This window comes from Oenanthe melanoleuca, chromosome 1A (genome assembly GCF_029582105.1).
Source record: "Oenanthe melanoleuca isolate GR-GAL-2019-014 chromosome 1A, OMel1.0, whole genome shotgun sequence".
NCBI classification, from domain to species: domain Eukaryota; kingdom Metazoa; phylum Chordata; class Aves; order Passeriformes; family Muscicapidae; genus Oenanthe; species Oenanthe melanoleuca.
The window spans coordinates 4,050,436-4,069,125 of NC_079334.1; the positions used below are offsets into that span (position 1 = coordinate 4,050,436).

The window sequence follows — 18,690 nt, forward strand, 5'->3', positions numbered from 1 at the left end:
CCAGGCATGAGATTTGAGTTTGGTGCAGGTAAATCTGAGGTCACTTAGCTCAGCCCTCCTCAGAGCTCAAGGACAACACATGGGTACAAACAGGTAGGTGATCTCTACATCCTCTAGGAAGTCTTTTTTTACCATCAAGATTAGGATTTAAATGACTGATGATTTCCAAATAAGCATGAATGAAACAAAAGTTCTTATCTTGCAACATCTACTCATCAGCAGCAAGAACGAATGCAACCACATTCCTAAAAAATTGCTAAAAAAAAGCTCCTGCCAGCTTTTCATTTATGTTTCTGGACCTGAAGCAGAAACAAATCGAAGCCATTTGAGGCTCTTCCTGAAATAGTTACAAGAATTGGAACAGAATTATCATTGGTTGCTAAATAAAGGAAAAACTGTAGTGCAGAAACTCTGGAATCATATTATCTTCACACGAGACACTCAAGAGATTACTGCTCTAAAAAAATAAATCTGGCCTAAATCCTGGCTCTGAAATGCAATGGACTCCTGTTTTCTTATATAAATGCTTGCAAGAGCACAAGCACTATGGGTGAGGCCCTGAAAAACGTATGAATAAGAGGTATTAAGACATATTTATGAGCTGCATACACTCATCTCAAAAAACTCTTCCAGGCCTTGCTTTCCTGACTTCTTAAACCTTGTGTACACATAGAGCTTTCAAAAAAATGCTGAACCATGACACAGACACCAATATGCAGAGCAGGTCATTAGATTCATATGCATAATACACATGGACAGCTATCAATTTGTGCCTTCAGTCAACAGATGTAAAATAATCTTTACACAGAATCTTAGCACTAGTGAATCCATGTATACACTAATTTATCTGTGCATCTACACAATCCATGCTGAATTACAAGCCTTTTACAAGTTAATATTAAATATACATTTGGAGGCTGATTGACAAGAGGAAAATGCATTTAATAATATCAAAAAATATCATGCCACTGGCTACACAATAACTCGTTTTCTTTAGTTTATTTTCCTTTGTTTGACTAAAATATTGGTATTCTATACAGACTACATTTTGTTATAATTAGTTTAAAATTATTAATGGTGAAGAATGCCTACCATTGGACTCTTTTAAGGTACAATACATAAAAGTAGTTTTTTTGTTTTCAGAAGGATGGTGAGAAAGGCTTACTATGTGTGCAGCAGTGTCCCTTTAAGAAATCTTTTTTCTGCCTGTGCATCCAGGGCAGCTAATAGTTTTATCAAATACCCTTCACAGCAAGATGACTGTTTCCATGGAAACTGTAGAGCAATCATCCATTACTCCTGCTCTCTCTGCTCATGATGCCTTGGGTTTTAGCTTTCTAGGCATCACTCTCACCTCAATACAGGTAGCTACTTTCTCTCTAACTACAATAGAACAGTAGAATTCATTTTACAGGCTTTGGGACAATTCACCTCCAGAGCTTCCTATGGAGACTACAGGGAAAGTGGGGCCCACAGCACAAAACCCCAAAAGGTACATGCAAGGAAGCCACGAAGAACTTTAAAATAGGCACCAATTGTGTCGAATCTAATGTAAAACACAGCTTAGAGAAGATAGAAGATTCTTTCCTTACAACTGTGAAATGGATAGGAGACAGAGAGGGGTTTAAGATTGGAGATGAATGCTGGGTTTGTCACTCACCTCTCTCAGCACATTGTTTTCTTTCTCCTTCTGTTCAAGGAGGCTTTCCAAGTGGTGCACGTGCATCTCTGCCTCGGCCAGCCGCCGTGTCCGCTCGTGGTCTTCCTCGGTGGCTTTTGCTGACAGACCTTTACTCTGCAGCATCTCCAGCAGCTTTTTGATGGACTCATCCCGTGCATTCAGGGTCTGTTTCTGTGTCTCAATCCGCAGCTCCATCTCCTCCAAGGTTTTGCGCAGCAGGAACAGCTCCTTGGCCTGGCGCTCGTGCTCGGCGTGCAGCCGCTGGAAGTTCTCCTCTGTCAGCTCTGCCACCAAGGGCTCGCTGGTTCTGCTGCTGCTGTCCTGCTGGAACAGCTGGTTCAGGTCCCGCTGGATCCTCAGCTCATCTTGGAGAGCCTGGATAGTCATCTGCATATGCTGAAAGAACAAATTAATACAATCAGAGGATTCCCTCTCCGCTGCAGAAATAAAGAAAACGGCATGAGCAACATCCAACCTCCTGAACCACCAACCAAGAGGAAACCACAAAGCCAACAGACCCACACCAGGGCTTTTAACCAGAATTGAGGTGGAACTGGGCTATACTACAGAAAGTTCAAGTCCCTTCTATGATTAACACTCAGAAGACTCTTGCTTGAGTGACTCTTCCACTTGCATCAACTTGAGAGAATGATTGTTTCAAACAGGGAAATATCAGCAGCTTCCAGCAACTTGTGTCAGTACCCTTCCAAATGTTCACCTGCCCTGTACAACAGTTCTGCAGAATAAGAACCAGAACTACTATCTTGGAAAAGCAGAGGGGTACAGTTCTATCAGAATTTACATGTCACCCACAAAACTGAAGGTCTTCACACTAACTCTACTTCAGCACTAACTCTACACCTAGCACAGATTTCCCATTTGACTTAGAGAAGAGACTTCAACATGTAATGAAGAAATACAGCTACAGAAAACTGGATAAATGCTGCATAGGGAAAAGAGCCACACCATAAAATTTAATGCATGAGGATTTTAGCACAGAAGAGAAATAACCACCTAACAAACAAGAATGGCAAATCATCAGCAGTAATTTGTTGTGCAAGACAATAAATCTTGTCTCAATGACTGAATACAGTAGGTTAATATAATGGGACAATGAAGGAGAAGCACAGTTGGCCACAAAAAAAGTCCTTGCTTTATATTTAGGTAAATCTTTTCTTCTCTGCAAGACAGAAGCATCAAGCCAATAACAGAAGTGCAAACACTGCACAAAGATTTGATTACCAGGAATGAGATGCACACTGAGTGACACATCTCTTCTCCCTTCAGCGAGGCTGACATGCTTACAATTTAGTCTGAGTGAGTATGAGTAAGTTGGATGCACTGATCCCTGGGGTCTACACTATTACAAAAACCAGTATCTGCAATACAGCTACTTCCAGTCTTCACCAGGCTAAAGTACTAGAATAAGTTATGTTCTATGATCAAGCTTGATGCAGAGACATATTGGTGAGGTCTAAAATGTAAAGACGGTGTAAAATTAATCTTTTCTATAAATCCAAGTACTTCATTTTACTCATGCACTTGTAAAAAGAGAAACTAAGAAGATTTGGTTTTAAGCACTACTTCAAGAATACATTTATCACAATTCTTATGTAAAATGCCTTCAAGATGTTACAAAGCTGTCTGGACGTGGCTCTAAGTGGCCTTGCTTGAGCAGAGGGGTTGGACCAGCTGACCTCCACCAAGCTCAAGCACAAAAAGACAGCAGATATTATTTATAGCAGAGTTACCTACCTTTAATCTACAAAGGGTTAGTTTGGTTGTACAGGATGGTGCATAAAGGAAGTCCAAACCCATTTTCTTTGCAGATGTCGTATTTTAGACCAAGTGCTTTCCCTCCATTTGTGTTCTGGCCTAAGAGCAGCTTTTCCCAACCAAAGCTGCTGTTACATCATCAGCTCACCTAAGACCACACTGCCACTAAAGGGACCAGTCTTGCTATTTGTCCTTCCTTAGCTGGTTGGCACTGACAACAGGATTAAAAGTTCACCTGATGGCTAAAAATCAGCCCCAGCAAAAACCAAACAAAATGTATTTGTAGCCAGATCTCCAAGTGAGTTGATAGTGTGGCTATATCAGTGCTGATTCTAGTGCAAAGCAGGGGTGGCAGGTGCTGCCAAGGAGCTGGCAGACAAGAAAATGCAACCATCCTCTGTAGCATCAGCATGAACTGAAATGAGCTTAAATGCAAAGCTCTGTGGCTGGTTTAAGATGCTGTAATTGCCTTTTCTTCTATTTCAATAACACAATACCTGGCAGTTAGTAATTTGGTTAAACTAAAACTACACTTCAGATTATAGAATCTGTGTGACAACAGGTGTATTAGGTGAGAGAACAAGTAATTACTCTGTCCCCTAAAAGGTACACTGTGTTTATATATTGGTGGATACTCAGATTTTCAACTAAGAGACGAAAAAAATATCTGAAGGGAATTAATATGGATTTCCCAAATGTTTTCAGAGATCACTTTCTTTTTAATTAAAGATCTCAGCTTTCAGTTATTGACTGTGATTTGGAGAAATGACAAAGGGAGAATGCCAGAACCATGTCCAAACCTTGAAAGTGAGGCACTACAGGCAGGCAATCAAAACTACTGCATCTGTTTGATTAATGTATGTTGGTTCAGCTGTAAGAGAAATCCTGCTGCACTCATTAAAACATTTGCCTCATCTGTACCTATGTCCTACACCAATAAAGTCAGTAGGACTACAACAGCAGTAGAGAGAGAATGTCCTCAAATTTTGTTCAAGTTAAATAATAACCCCACTAGATAAAACTTTACAATTCCATAGATGAGTTAATTCCATTTGTATTTGAGAAGCCCTACTTATTCACAGCCCAGCTGTGTGTTGTTCCTCCAGCTAACAAACAAATTCCCACAAGCTTCCACCTGGCTCTCCACATACTGCTACTTCAGCATTTCCTTTCTCCCAAGAGAGAAAAGAGCTTCTTCTGAACAAACACATCATCTATTAAATGGAATTATTTCCTCTACTCAGTGTTGTCTCAGAATCAAACTTGGGTTATTTATAAACCTCAATGGCCTAAATCACCACAACTAAATTCTTGCATTTTTACCATCTGATCTGCTGTGACATGTCATTTCAGGTTACATTGACAAAAACTGTGTCTCAGACCCACAGAAATTATTTTCCCTAAATATGGAAATGCTTCCATGGAACTTTAGGGTCACTGAACCAAAATATATTATATGATTCAAAAAAAAAAAAAAAATACTAGTGACAAACAGGATTTACTGATATCCATCAGTCTGTGAAATAAAGACACAGGAGTTTGAATACCTGACAATTGGTCAGCAACTGCCTGTAATTCAGTTTCCCAGGAAAAATAGAGAGGTGGAGTTAAAGGAAAAATTAGAGCTGAGCTTATGAATAACTCCCACTGTTCTCTGAGCTGCTGCTCAGTCGAGAACAAATTTTATTATGTGAAAGGTAACTGGAAAACACACCACAATAATATTCTGTGCTTTTGACACCCACTCTTTTCCAACATGCAAAATGTATGCAAAATGGATTCTTTTCTCTGCTTTCCAATTTTTTTTATGATTCTCAGACTAACAGAACAATATTCTTTACTAGCTGGTATCACAATTAAAATTTCATAGTTAAATCACAGTTAAAATTTCTTCTCTTCCATGTAATTTCAAAGAAAACAATTTTCCCCCTGAAGGAGCAGGCGAGCTTTACTAGCTTCTCATCCATTTTTTAGATTTCACTTTTAAATCAGAAACTATCCTAGAAAGGCAAAATATTTTCCAAGTTCATGCAACACTAGCTACTGATATTAATTTCTAAGACCTTACTAGAGATCTCAAGAAAAATTGCAAAAATACTGTAGAAATAGTCTTACCTAGAAATAAACATGTAAAAATACTTTTAATACCACTGAGCTTCATTATGTCATATCCTACATAAATAGTAATATAACAACCATGATTTTGTGAAACAGTTTAAAGCAGGCAATGTAATTGAAGTCAAAGTTATTATGATGAATCTGTACTTTTGTCAGATTTATTGCTCTTATCTCAATCATGAGGATTCCCTGTTTTCTTCAAGTAATGAAAACTGGTCTTTAGGTCTCACTACAAATTATAATGACACCTGCAAATCACAAAGGTATTTTTGTGAGCACAGTTCCCTATTCTCACTGGTTACATCCAATATTTTTTTCTTTTGACAGAGCTAAGCACCTTCAGGCTCATCTCATGCACAGCCCTAAAAGGACATGGTGCAAACAACACCAGTTGTTCCTCTGCCTGTATCACTTCCATGAACCAACCAGGCTCTGCACAGACTCTGACTTTTATCCAGCAGCCCAAAATTCACATCTCTAAGTAGCAGAACACGATTCAATCTTTGCCTCCACCTGCCAGGACTGAGGTTTGCATTTCCCACACCCTGGCAGACTGGTGAGCCTCCAGCCTACAGTATGAGCACAGCCCATGATGGAGAATTCCAGGTGTTTGTTCCCAAAGCTGTCCTGCTGTTGCACTCCCAGGGTAATGCAAGGCACTGGTGAGTTTGGGAACCTTGCTGCAGGCAGCTCTTTTCATCTCTCTCCGTTGAAGATTTTCCTTTTTACATAAAATATTTAAAGATTCAGTAGGCCTGACAGAAAGTATTAAAGAGAGCAGAGCTTCTTATTCTAATTGGTGAATACATAAGAACAGAAAGACCTGAATAGAAATACTTCCAACTAACTTAAATGTTTATCATCTCACCATTCCAAAGGAAGTGAGGGATGTGCATTTTAACTTCCTCACTCAGAAAAAGAAATTTAATTGATACTCTACAGCCAAGACCTGTATTCTAACCCTATATTTTAGATCAAAAGGAAGCAGCCACTGCTACTATCATGATTTTGAAAGAAAGGATTAAATTGTGATATGCTTTTTAAAGAAAGGATTTCCATATTCCTCTTTGCAAGACTTGACCTACCAAGATACAGGGTTTAATATTGCAATATGCATTTGTCCATTTGGGTTTGGATGCCTGATTTAGATTATTCATACTGCAGATACTGTCTGTGTAACTGTAATCAGACATACAACTTATCCCATAATTTATTCAAGAAGTCTAAATGCCTAAATTAGACCTCTGGGTTCTGCAATGCAAGCAAGGCACCTAGACACCAAACACTTCCATAGCTCAGTTCCCCTAATCTCCTCTATTTAAATTCTAAGTAGATTAAACCAAGAAAATTCCTTTAATTTTTGAACATCGAGAAAAAACACAGTATATTCAAGAGAAGCCTGAAAAAAATCAGCAAAAAGAAAAAGAATGTCCTCTCTCCCAGAAACCACAGAAAAACATAACATGTAATTATACAACAGTGTCACAGAAATGTGTCACAATGAAGTGGGAAGCATTGTTACATTCTGCAAAACTCAACCACTTAAAAATTTCTCTGACACTGGGAGAACACTGAAGACTCAATCATGAGCAAAAGAATGTAGGGTAATGGTAAGGATAGGGAGAAAAAGTGAGGTCCTATTAGAATATTTAGTGGTGTGAAAGCTTCCACCTAAAGAGAGGTTCAAGCTCTTACTCATCTTCATGTGATCCAAAGGAGGTCCAGTCAGGAAGCACTAAGATGTTCTTGGGTGGATCCCTAACAAGGTATTCTTACAGAAAAAAAAAAGAGATTCTGCTTTGCACAAATATCTGAATATTGACTGACTTCAAAACTCAAGCTTGCATTCCTCACATGTCAGTGTCATAAAGGGAAGAGTGTCAGGGTCTTATTCAAATTACCCAAGACCCCTTAGCAACTCTCACACTCTATTTCCTGCTTGGGGTAATCTTACTCTTACCAAATTCTTAATCAGAAATTCCACTCCATAGGAAAAAAAAAACCAAAAAAACAAAAAAAGAAAAAACCCAACAAAAATCCACCACCTAACAGGAATTTTGGTGAAATCAGCAGATTCAATAAAAGCCCCTTATAAAAATATTACTGACAAACTTAAGATACTGACAATTTCCTGGTCACTCCTACTGTTAATCCACAAAGCCAGTACACCCTGTAGTGATTGAACTTTATGATGCCCAGGTATTTGGCAGTTCTCTGCCAATCTGCTCAGCCATCAGAAAATCTGTTCTCCATGCAGAAAACACTGTGTGCTTGGACACACACAGGACAGGTGTGCTGCTTTTGGCTGGGGTAGAGTTATTTCTCTTGCTGGGTGGTAGTTAATGGCTGGCTGAGGCCAAACCACAACACTATGTTTCCCTTTTTTATACTATATCACATAGTTCTGTATTTATTTTTCAGGATCCAATCTAGGAATTAAAAAAAAAAAAAAAAAAAAAAAAAAAAAAGTTAAAAAAGAAAGAAGCAAACATAATTTGCTAATCAAACAAAAACTAAGTTTTGGAAGATGCCAGTTTACAGCTGATCTGTCCTTTAGCCAATTATTTTTACAGCTGGTAAAGAAAGACAAGTATACAAGCTTTCAGCTACAAAAGGCATTGCAGGTCTGAAATGTGCTTGTAGTACCTATAAACAGTGCCTTACTTTTGCTTTTAGTTCACCTTGACTACAATGCTATTTCTCTAGAAAGGAAAGATACAATAACTATGATATATTTTATTTCAGGAGGACAATTCTGTAAGGTCTGTTCCTCAAATGTACATCACCAGAAAACAAGAGAATATAAAAATGCTTTTCTTGTCAGCAAATCCACATGCACAAAGTTTTGCATTATGACAATAATCTCATGTTTTTTACAACAAAAGCATTTCAAACATTTATAAGAGGATGAACCACACTCAGCTCAAAAGAGACCACATGCAAAACAGCAGAGAACAGGATTTGGTCACTGTGTGAAATCACTCCCTCCCGTGCTCAGAGAGTTAAATTTCCATTTCTGGGAAATGGATTCTGCTGAATGCTCTGCAGAAGCAAAGGCCTGGCTGTCTGAGGGAGTCCCTGCTGACATTCAGCTGCAGCCCACGCAAAGACATTGGAAAAAGGGCTAATGTCAGGTGTCCAGCAGGGCTGGGAAGAAACTGAACTCACTGATTCCAGAAATGCCACATATTCCCTCTAAGATGGATCAGGGGCTTCAAAACCCTGATTTAAATGGAAATGAGTGGGTGATTTTTATAGTGTTAAGCTTAGGTACAAAATACTGTTATGATTTTAATAGGATTTAATTTGTGAGAGTCAAAGAAAGAGACCTGTGTTTTAAAGACAACCCTACATTACATTATCTCTGAGACAGCAGAAGAGCAAGATGGTAAAAAAGTGCTATAGATAAAGAGCTTAAGTTGTCAGTAATAAATTTGTCAGCTGAACTAGACTTGCACAAAATGACTCATTTAAGGGGGCAGTGTGCAGCAACCTACTTCTTTTGCCCTGTTTATAAAAAAAAAACAAAACCAAAAACAAAACCCAAACAAATCTACAGAAATGAATTAAAGTCCTAAAGGAAGCAGATCAGAAACACCCTACAAAAAGTGTAAGCACAGAAGAACCAAAACTGCAATGCAACCAACTCATCCAAACTATACAAGTACATCCATGCAAGGTAAAACAAAGTGCTAAATGTCCACACACAGGATTTTGTCTATGGTAAACATGAAGCAGCTTACCAGGAATAAAGGCAGGCTGTTTCTATGGTCAAAGTATAGATATAGATAGTTCCTACAGAACATCTCATGCACAGTAAAAATAAGATTTACTGTAAAAAAAAATTTGTGCCTATTCTAAATATTCTAAAAATATATTTCTGAAATTTATGCATATATCCACGTGGTAAGAATAAAAGTTCTGATGAGGCATAGGCAAACCTATTAACATCCTACAAACCACACATTTATCAGTGTGAATATGAATACAATTCTGACAGTTCTCTGACTTCCTTATGGAATTTGAGCTCTGTCAGACACCAGAAATAGTCTAGTAGGCAATAAAACTCAAACGAAAATTATTTTGAAGTCTTATCAGTAAGTCCCAGCTACTCAGTGTTTACACTTCCAAAGGTAGGCTCTTCTATATCAGTAGTTTACTGGGCTTCAAAACCTTCTTCTCATGAAAATCTTTCAAAAATCTACATTTCACACCCTTTGAAAGTCAACATGCTACGATGCTGGAACTAAGAAACTGGGTTCTTTTTAAGTGTCCCTCATCTTTCTTGAGAATAGACACTTTGGGATAGAGAATTTCTCATCGGAATTGACAATTTACATACTGATTTAAACTCTATTTCCCAGCAGGCTGTCCAAATTGGGTTAGCATTACACTACTTAAACACCATGTTTTATTTATTTACAAATATGAGCTTTGATTTTTTTTGTTCTTATGCTGCTAAAGAAACAAGAGCCCTTGCATATTTCCAGTTTCATTCACTGCAGGAAGGCAACTCTTTGCAGATTCTGCCTCCCCTGTCTGGCAAGTATAAGTTTCTTGTGTCACAAACTGTGTTGATAAAATGGATCCTTGTGCATGAGGCTTCTGCAAACAAAAAATAAAAAGCCAATATCCAAACTGACCTATATTCAGGACAGCCATGACAGAACTCATAGAGTTCAATCTTATCCCATTCTGCATATCTATAAAATATACACAATTTTATCCACAGTACAGATTATTTCTAAATCTGTGAAATTGGTGCTTAAGTGCCAAATTCAGCTTCTGTGAACCTCTCATCCCATGAAAGTAATTATAAATTCGGGAAAAGAGAATTTTAACATTTACATATGTATGAAAGTCTAATATTTTCAAATTAATAGCATCTATATGAAAGGTGACTAATTTGTTAATAGATCAGGAGCTTTTCTACAAAAATGTATTATTAGTCACCTCAATTAGGGAGGTCAGCAAATCCATCTTTCCATTAGCTGACTCAAGGAATCAATCCAAGATAAAAGATGCTCTGCTACACAACCTTTGATCTTGTGTTCAGTACTTTCCAAATATCAGCATACATCAACAACATGCTCTAAAAAGGAAAAATAGCTGCTGATTTCTATTAAGAGAGTGCTATATGAAAAACTGATGGACAAGAAAGCTGTTGATTACTCACATCACCCATCTCACCCAGATTTAAACCTTCTTCTACACTAGTTGGTTTGGAAGGGTTACAGTATAAATCTCAATGCACATATAAAACTTATTGAGCAGTTCAGGGTTGTGACTGCTGAGGACTGAATTTTTCAAATAATTAGTTTCAATGTAAAACAGCAAGTTTCCAACTTCTGCTTGCCCACAGCAACACAACACTTGGTTCTTCCTGTCAATCTGGAACGTGTCCTTCACCTGCAAGCAGCAGTGGGAGATCTCCAGTGCTCAGAGACTATGGATTGGTGACTATGGCAGAAAGTGTTCTTTCCATGCTGTGCCTCCAGAAATAGAGTTCTCAGACAAAAGAATTAAGTGTTTGTAAGCCCCATTAGACTGAACTATCAAATCTGGACAGCAGCTCACCTGCAAATTGCAAACACAGAAATTTACTCATGGTTTGTTTGCTGGCTATTTCACTGCATTTTCTTGAGAAGGGAAGACATCAGATGACCAAATATAGCTATAATTGTGGGAATACTGCACACAGGACTTGAAGTAATAGAGTGCCTGATATGCAGGATCTCATAAACCACATCTGGCTGTATTGAGACACATGCAAGGCTCTTGCCAATGGAGTCTTTGCCCAGTGTTCAACCAAGAAAGAGAAAATCAACAGCAAAAAAGCCTCTCAGCTGCACTGATCTTGGGTGCAATGAGGCTTTGCCATCTTACAATTTTCCCTGCAAGGCAAAAGTCATCTCAGGGAGATGATTAGAGTGCAGAGGCCCTGTATAGTCCCACAACTCATCCCCATTCCACTGCAAGATGGAACCAATTTTAATATGCCAGGATGATGCTGCTTCTGATTGTTCACAGTCTTCCCTCACTGCTGTCCAGACCACACATAATTTTAACTGTTGCATCTTTTCACATTTGCTTTATCATCAATTCTTCAGGGACAGCAAACCAAGTTGCCTGGAAAAGTGATTGCATTTGGTTTTCTTGTTTTAAGTCAAAAATCTAAAAGGCCTAAAATGATTTCTGAAACAAGAGCAGTACCCAGGTATATCATCAGCTACTGTGGAGTATGTGCACTGCTACATACAAAAAAAAAAACAAAACCAAACAACAAAAAATCCAACAAAACTTCACAAAAGTAATTCATTCTCTCTTCTTGAAGTAAAAACTATGGACCTTTTTGAAGTCATCAATGCACTACAGTCAATGACAATGGCAGCTTTAATTTTAAGACTAGTTTGCAAGATTGTGGCTTGAAGCTCTCACAATTAAGAGAAGTTCTTGCCACACAGAAGATATACATCCCCTTCCATCTTTGCAACTTCTTTTCATTTTCTTTGAAACATGAGGAGGAAGAAAATAGGAATCTCTTGAACAAAATTTAAAGAAGCAACAATCACGGACAAAACTGAGCTAAACCTGTGGCTTTTGACATAATACAGGGTATTTTCAGCCCTCTGCCATGAAATATTGGCTACACTCACAAAGGAACAGGCTTCAAAATCTTCTTTTCTGGATATGTCAAGTCTCTTACACTAAGTACCATTCTGGGAAGACAGGCAGTTCAAATGAATTACCAGAATTTCAGGATAAATTTAGAATATGGCTGCAGCAATCACTGTCCCTGTGAAAGAACATATAAAAAACCTCTCATCAAAATGTTCTGGCACTTACCCTCATGTTGAATTGACAGCAGCACCTCTGACAGCAAAGCAGAACACAGCACATTATACTGAGTTCTAAAGGAGCTTTGTGAGACTTTTAGGAGGTTGAGCAGCTTGAAGAGATAAGCAACAGAAAAGCATTAAGAACTTGGACAGCTCTGGAAATGGGAAGGCCCAGCACAACCCACCTTCATAGAAAGCATCAAACTTCTGGTAGATGCAGTGATGGATGCAGCTTTGCAAGAACAAATTCAAGGATTTCCATTGTTAAGATTTTTACTAGATCCTAGAATGTGATGGAAAATACCCAAACAGAAAAGTTTTTCCATTCAGAAGATGGGTTCTTTGCCCCAGATTGTTCCTGCTAGGTAAAAGGATTTTCAAAGCAAGAGGCAATTCCCTCTGGCAGCAGTGCTCAGTCACCCACTACTGAAGACATCAGGTGCAGTAAGCTGGATTCTTAGTAGGCATCAGAAATCCATCTGTTCAGAATGTGAACCAGACAAGCTAAAATGAGTACCTCCACCAGGACTGACAGCTAGAATGACTTCTGTCAGTGAAAAGCTTCAGTCCGTCTAACCTTGCACAATGCTCTAGCAATCAAGAGAACAGGGAAGAACATAAAGGAGATCAGACTTCATGGCAATAAACATAAAACTATCCAACACTAAACAGTTTTGCAATTGCCCATGGATCAAAATGGTCCAGTTGGTATAGTCTGTTTCAATAAAATCATTTAGGGTAAATCTCTCACTGAACAAATACTGGCTCTCAGTAAATCTATTCAGGACTTACTTATTCATAAATTAGTACTACATGGCCATTTAAGCAATCTGTCATGCTGTAGGCTTCTTGTAATGAGCAATGACTGAACTCTTGCTTCTTTATAGGCCAGGCTGAGTGAGAACACATAACTGTGCAAGAACTGCAATAATAGACATCAAATGGACAGAAATGCTGGGGAATACAGTTTTCTTGGTTCTTTATGCAGGTCATCCTGTAACCAAGTACTCTGCATTTAAACACTGTTCTGAGAAACATCTTAATCTGCTGATAGATCTGTATGAACAACTGTAAAGACAGAAAGGAGAACAGAACTCCCTGTTGTGAGTACAAGGCATCAATCCACCAACTCTAGCAAGGGCTTACATTTGTCTGAACAGTCATCTCAGAGCTACATGTTTTATAAGAGTCTGTTCATTCAGAATGAAAAAAAAAAATTGAAAAGGGCTTGTAGCATTGAAAATCTGGAACACTTGTCTAGTGTTAGACATTTCATTACAGGGCAACACAATAAGCTGGCTCTGAAGATCCAAATTCTACTCATCTCTTGGGCATGTTCTGGGAAGAATTATGGAAATTACTCTCTTCTTCATCTATCTCAATGCAAGGCCAAAGGAGCAATGGTGGTACTTTTTAAATGCTAAGTTTAAGGCACATTTCAGAACACCTCATTGTGCCTTCCCATACAAATAAACTCCTATGTTAATTAAAACAGAGCATAGCTCTTTTTTTAATCACTCAAATGGATGTCTAGTTTAGCTTTACCAGACAGAAGATTCATATACCTAATTAACACAGAAACCCTGAATACATTATTTAGAAACCACTCTGCAACTCTGCATTTCATAATCCCTGCACTTCTTTCAGATTCACCCAACATTAACATACGTTTTACTCATCATTAAAACACTCTCTTGGCAACCCTTTTTTGAGATACTTTTCCAGCAGAGATTCATGACTGGTTAAAGGATAAGGAGCACAGGAAGTGTTCTCCTCTCTCAGTTTCAGGGAATGAGGAGGAAGAAACAGGAAGAGCCAGCAGATCAATACCTGGCTGCGAGCCTGGTGTCACTGGCAGGATTTTGCAGTTTTTAATTATAGATCAGTTTACATGACAGCAGGCCTGCTGGCAAGAGCCAGGCTACACCTGTCTCAGAGGGGAAACAGGATCTCTGCTCAGGAGCCAGCAGGGCTCATTGAGAGCTCTAAACCACACTGGAAGGGGGAAGGGAAAACAAAGATGCTCACTAGAGATAAGCCTGGGGCAGAACTCCACGGTTGGAGGTTCCTCTGTCTGGGGTGGGATGGAGACCCACACAGCTGCCAAGATGCAGGTTAGATGTGCTAGAAACCACATGGTGAAGGACCTGAGAAAGGTCACACAGGAATTGGAGATGGTGCTGTGTCCAGAGAGGAGCAGTGGAGATGATGGAGGGTCTGAGCAAAAATCCCGTGAGGAATTTGGGGGAGCCGAGCCTGGAGGAGGTTCAGAGACACCTGAAGGGAGGGGGCAGCCAGGTGGGGATCAGCCTCTCCTTCTGACAAGTGATAGGACAACAGGAAATGGCCTCAAGTTGTGCCAGGGGAGGTTGGATATTACAAAAATTTCTTTAGTGGAAGGGCTGTCACACAGTGAATCGGCTGCCAGAGCCCGTGGCTGGGTCACCATCCTGGAAGCAATGCTAAAAGTTGTGTAGATGTGGCACTTGGGGACATGGTTCAGAGCTGGGCTTGGCACTGCTGGGTCACAAGTTTTGTGGTGACAGTCAGTAATTTGTTCACTTTTTTATTCAGATTTTGTTTTTCTGAGGAAAACCTCATTAAAATCCTAATATACAATGCTCAGTAAAGAACAACTGGTCAAATGTAAAAAGACATCTGGTATATTATGCTAAAAAGAAAACCCCACTATTTGGTTATTTTTACCAGGAATCATATTAAGCTAAAAAGAAAACCCCATTATTTTATTATTTTCACCAGAAGAGGACATAGCAGCTCCTTTTGATTAAACTACAACAAATAGTTCAAGAAACAAAGAATCAGCAGCAATTCAACTGTTTTATATTAAGTAAAAGCAGTTGAAAAAATAGCTAGTTGTTAAGTTATTTAAAATCTTATACAGAATAGATCAGAAAAGTTTCCTTTTTAAAAAAGGAAATCACTACTTGAGCTAGTGAAGAGTGATTTATAAACTCAAACCTCAGCTACTGTCAGAAGAGAATATATAATGGGGACTAAAACATTAAAAAATTGCATCTTTCCCTGGTCAAGATTAAAACAATTTTTTAAAAAGCTCTGGATAACAGCCAAGCAAATAATGTAATTGCATTTCTGTGAGTCAAAAATCACCATCCTCTCACTTTCTAACCACTGCTTCCCTCGAATCCTTAGGACATCAACTGCCATGTTTATGTATGTGCTGGGATAACCAGAATAATACACCACCAGCCCTGAAACACAACCACAGTATAAATAGTGAAGCAAACTGTCTCAGCAGAAAAGGATTCAGAACAGTAAATAATGAATGAAAAAAGGCTTTCAATAAAGCATTACCATTCCCATGGTCTAAAGGTCTGAGCACAAGATTTATATGGAGAGGTGGTAATTCTACCAGCTGATAAACAGGAATCAGCTCTCAGCACATGTGTCCTTCATTAGGCTTTGCTCATTCTGTATTAAATCTCTGAAACTATAAAGCAAATAACAAATACAGTGCATTTATACTGATTATGTATTTTTAAAATACTATTTTATCTAGTCTATGATTTTTAGAATTCAGTACTGGTTTACTGCATATTGTGTTTTTCCCCTTCCACACCCACAGCTCTGCTCACTATCCCACACAGACAATGGAATGAACTCCCTCCATAATACTCCCCCTTACCTACAGCTGCCAGCCAGGTTTACTTCCTACTGAAACTGAGCAACATAACTCAGAGCAAAATTTCTTGGTCTGTTCTCACCTTGAATGTTGCTTTATATGTTGTTTTTCTAATGTTCTACTTCTCTACAAGCCCAGCTGTGGTCATCAGCTTCTCCTAGGAGATGTTTCTTCCCCACCCCCAAAAAAGGAGTAGGTATTGCCATACAGATAACCAGAATATTTAACTGTACCCTTTCTTGGGTTGTAATTCAGGATGTGACCAAAAGTATGTACCATCTGTTGAAATCAGGTGGGGAAATCATCTTTATCTTTTCCACAACCCATCCTTCCTCCAGGACATATCTCCTGTTCATGGCCATTGAGTCCCAGTGCATGACTGATAAAATTACATCATCCCACTGGGAGATGCTCCAGCCAGGGGGAGGAGCCAAGCCTTTGCTACCCAGATAAAAACAGATTTGGAACATCAGAGCAGCCTTTTCCACTGGATTCCAGAGGAAAATCAGACCCTTCTACATCATCACTGGACCTCTGGAGGAAAACTGCACCTTCTACAGTAGCACTGCTTCAGCTGAACCACATCTGCCACTGCAGGAGGATGCATTTATAGAGACTGCTGCCAACACCCTGACTGATGGGGTGTCAGATTGGATTCTGGCTCTGTCAATGTTTTGGGGTTTTTTGTATTACTGTATTTTTATTTTAATTTTTCCTAGTAAAGAACTGTCATTCCTATTTCCATATCTTTGCCTGAGAGGCCCTTAATTTCAAAATTATAATAATTTGGAGGGGGGGGGGTTTACACTGTCCATTTCAAGAGAGGCTCCTGCCTTTCTTACACCTGACTTGCAAATCAAGACAACCCTGAAAAAGCTGCACTATGGCAGCTCAGACAGGATTGGTGCAAATTTGTAACAACCCCTAGTATCTGTTTTATAGAAAATAAAATAGGTCTAACCTGTTGCTAATATGAGGTTTCTATCTAAGCTGTCTTCCAGAAAACAAATAATTTCCTTGAAACAAACCTGTGCATTACTGATTTAGACACGATGGCACCTAGACACTAAACATACCTTAATTCTCCCAGAAGGCAGACTGATTGCCTTGCCAGAAAATGTGACAATTTATCTGGAGGAAGAATTGAACCCCCCCAAATCTCTGTGCATCACCAGTGGCCATGAGTCACTGCTGTCACCAGGCAGTGGCACACACAATAACCCTCCTGTGCCTCTCTGCTGCTGGCACTGGCAGTGACTCACCAGTGGCTCCACTCAGGCCAAGAATTCCTGGGATGCAGCTCCTGTGCCCACCAGGAGAGCAGCACTCTCAGCTTCACACACCCAGCAGCCCCAGCCAGGTAATAACCATGGTACTCCTCATCCTGCCTCTCTGGGATAAAAGCCACTGTACTCAAGCCAAATAAAAGCCCTGGGGACATTCTGATACTACTAAATTAAACACGTGGGATTAAATCTTGAAAAAATTAAGACATTTGCAAATTCTCATATTTCTCTCCTTCCTCACAGCAGAATCTGTATTAGGGACTCTAGTTCAAAAGACAAAACACTTGTCTTAACCAACCACATTTTTTAGGTTCCTAATGAAAAGTTTCAAAGAGTCTCAATTTTTTATTGGTGTGTCTGCTCTAAAAACATTTTCAGTGAAAGAATACAGCACAAACAGTAAGTCACTAAAAATGAACAACTGTGGTGACACAGCATCTCAGATGAAAAATCAAGTATTCTTCATAAGTGATTTTAATAGAAAAAAAACACAATTATGTTAAATTAGTCTGACAGAAAAATTCCTTTTATTACTTAGAAAAAAGTAACACAAGAACCTTGAGCCCCTTCAAAACCAACAGAAGGTCAATTTAAATATATAATATAAATAGATAACAGCTGAGTAATGAATCCAAAGCTGAACCAATGACTCCATTGATCCACTCAATCAATTTATTACCTTCTGAATGTTGCTACAAAAGTGAACACTAAAATTTATGAATAAAGCATTTCCTTTCCCAAGACAGAAATAATTAAACTAGAAATAACTTTGTAATTTAATTACAAATTACAGTAAAATTAAATCGAACTATACTGCAAGTTACTGCAAAAATACATTGGCAAAATAAGATTTATTTAAAAATTCAAAAATTTAATAGGTGTGCTGCAAAAATCTGAATCTTTGGAAGGAGATGTATTACATAGAAAAAGATACTTCATTATTCTCTGTTCCTGCTTACCTATCAAATCTTAAGAAATAATGTGCTTTATGTGTTTGAGTATCAACATATATTTTAAAAGTATTTGTAATGCTTCTAAAGCACATTGCCCATGTATAAGCAGTACTCCTCACGGGCAAGACTGACTATAGTTGAAAGGAATAAAAAAACTAGAGAAAATAGAAAAGTGTTGAGGAGTCAATTTCTTGACTTCAGTATTAAAATCAATTCTAGAAATCACAAGTAAAGCTCCTGAAATTCTCATAGGAAATAATGAAAAGAGTTCCTATATAGGTCAGAAAAGGATGAAAACAGAATTTCCCAGTTGGCTCTTTTTTCATGGGTGCTAATTCTATTGGAAAACCAACAAGAAACATCAGCCTCACACTGG

General features: G+C 38.6%; 1 protein-coding gene across 6 annotated transcripts in view; it reads right to left on the bottom strand.

Annotated features, from left to right (window-relative positions):
- The window catches only part of ERC1 (ELKS/RAB6-interacting/CAST family member 1), a 269,449-nt gene that overhangs the window by 210,253 nt on the left and 40,506 nt on the right, over positions 1-18,690 (bottom strand). For all 6 annotated transcript variants that reach the window (XM_056515238.1, XM_056515211.1, XM_056515230.1 and 3 more), the window contains exon 3: positions 1,661-2,077. In XM_056515238.1, the coding sequence (XP_056371213.1) occupies positions 1,661-2,077 (417 nt within the window). The remainder of the gene's footprint in view (positions 1-1,660; positions 2,078-18,690) is intronic.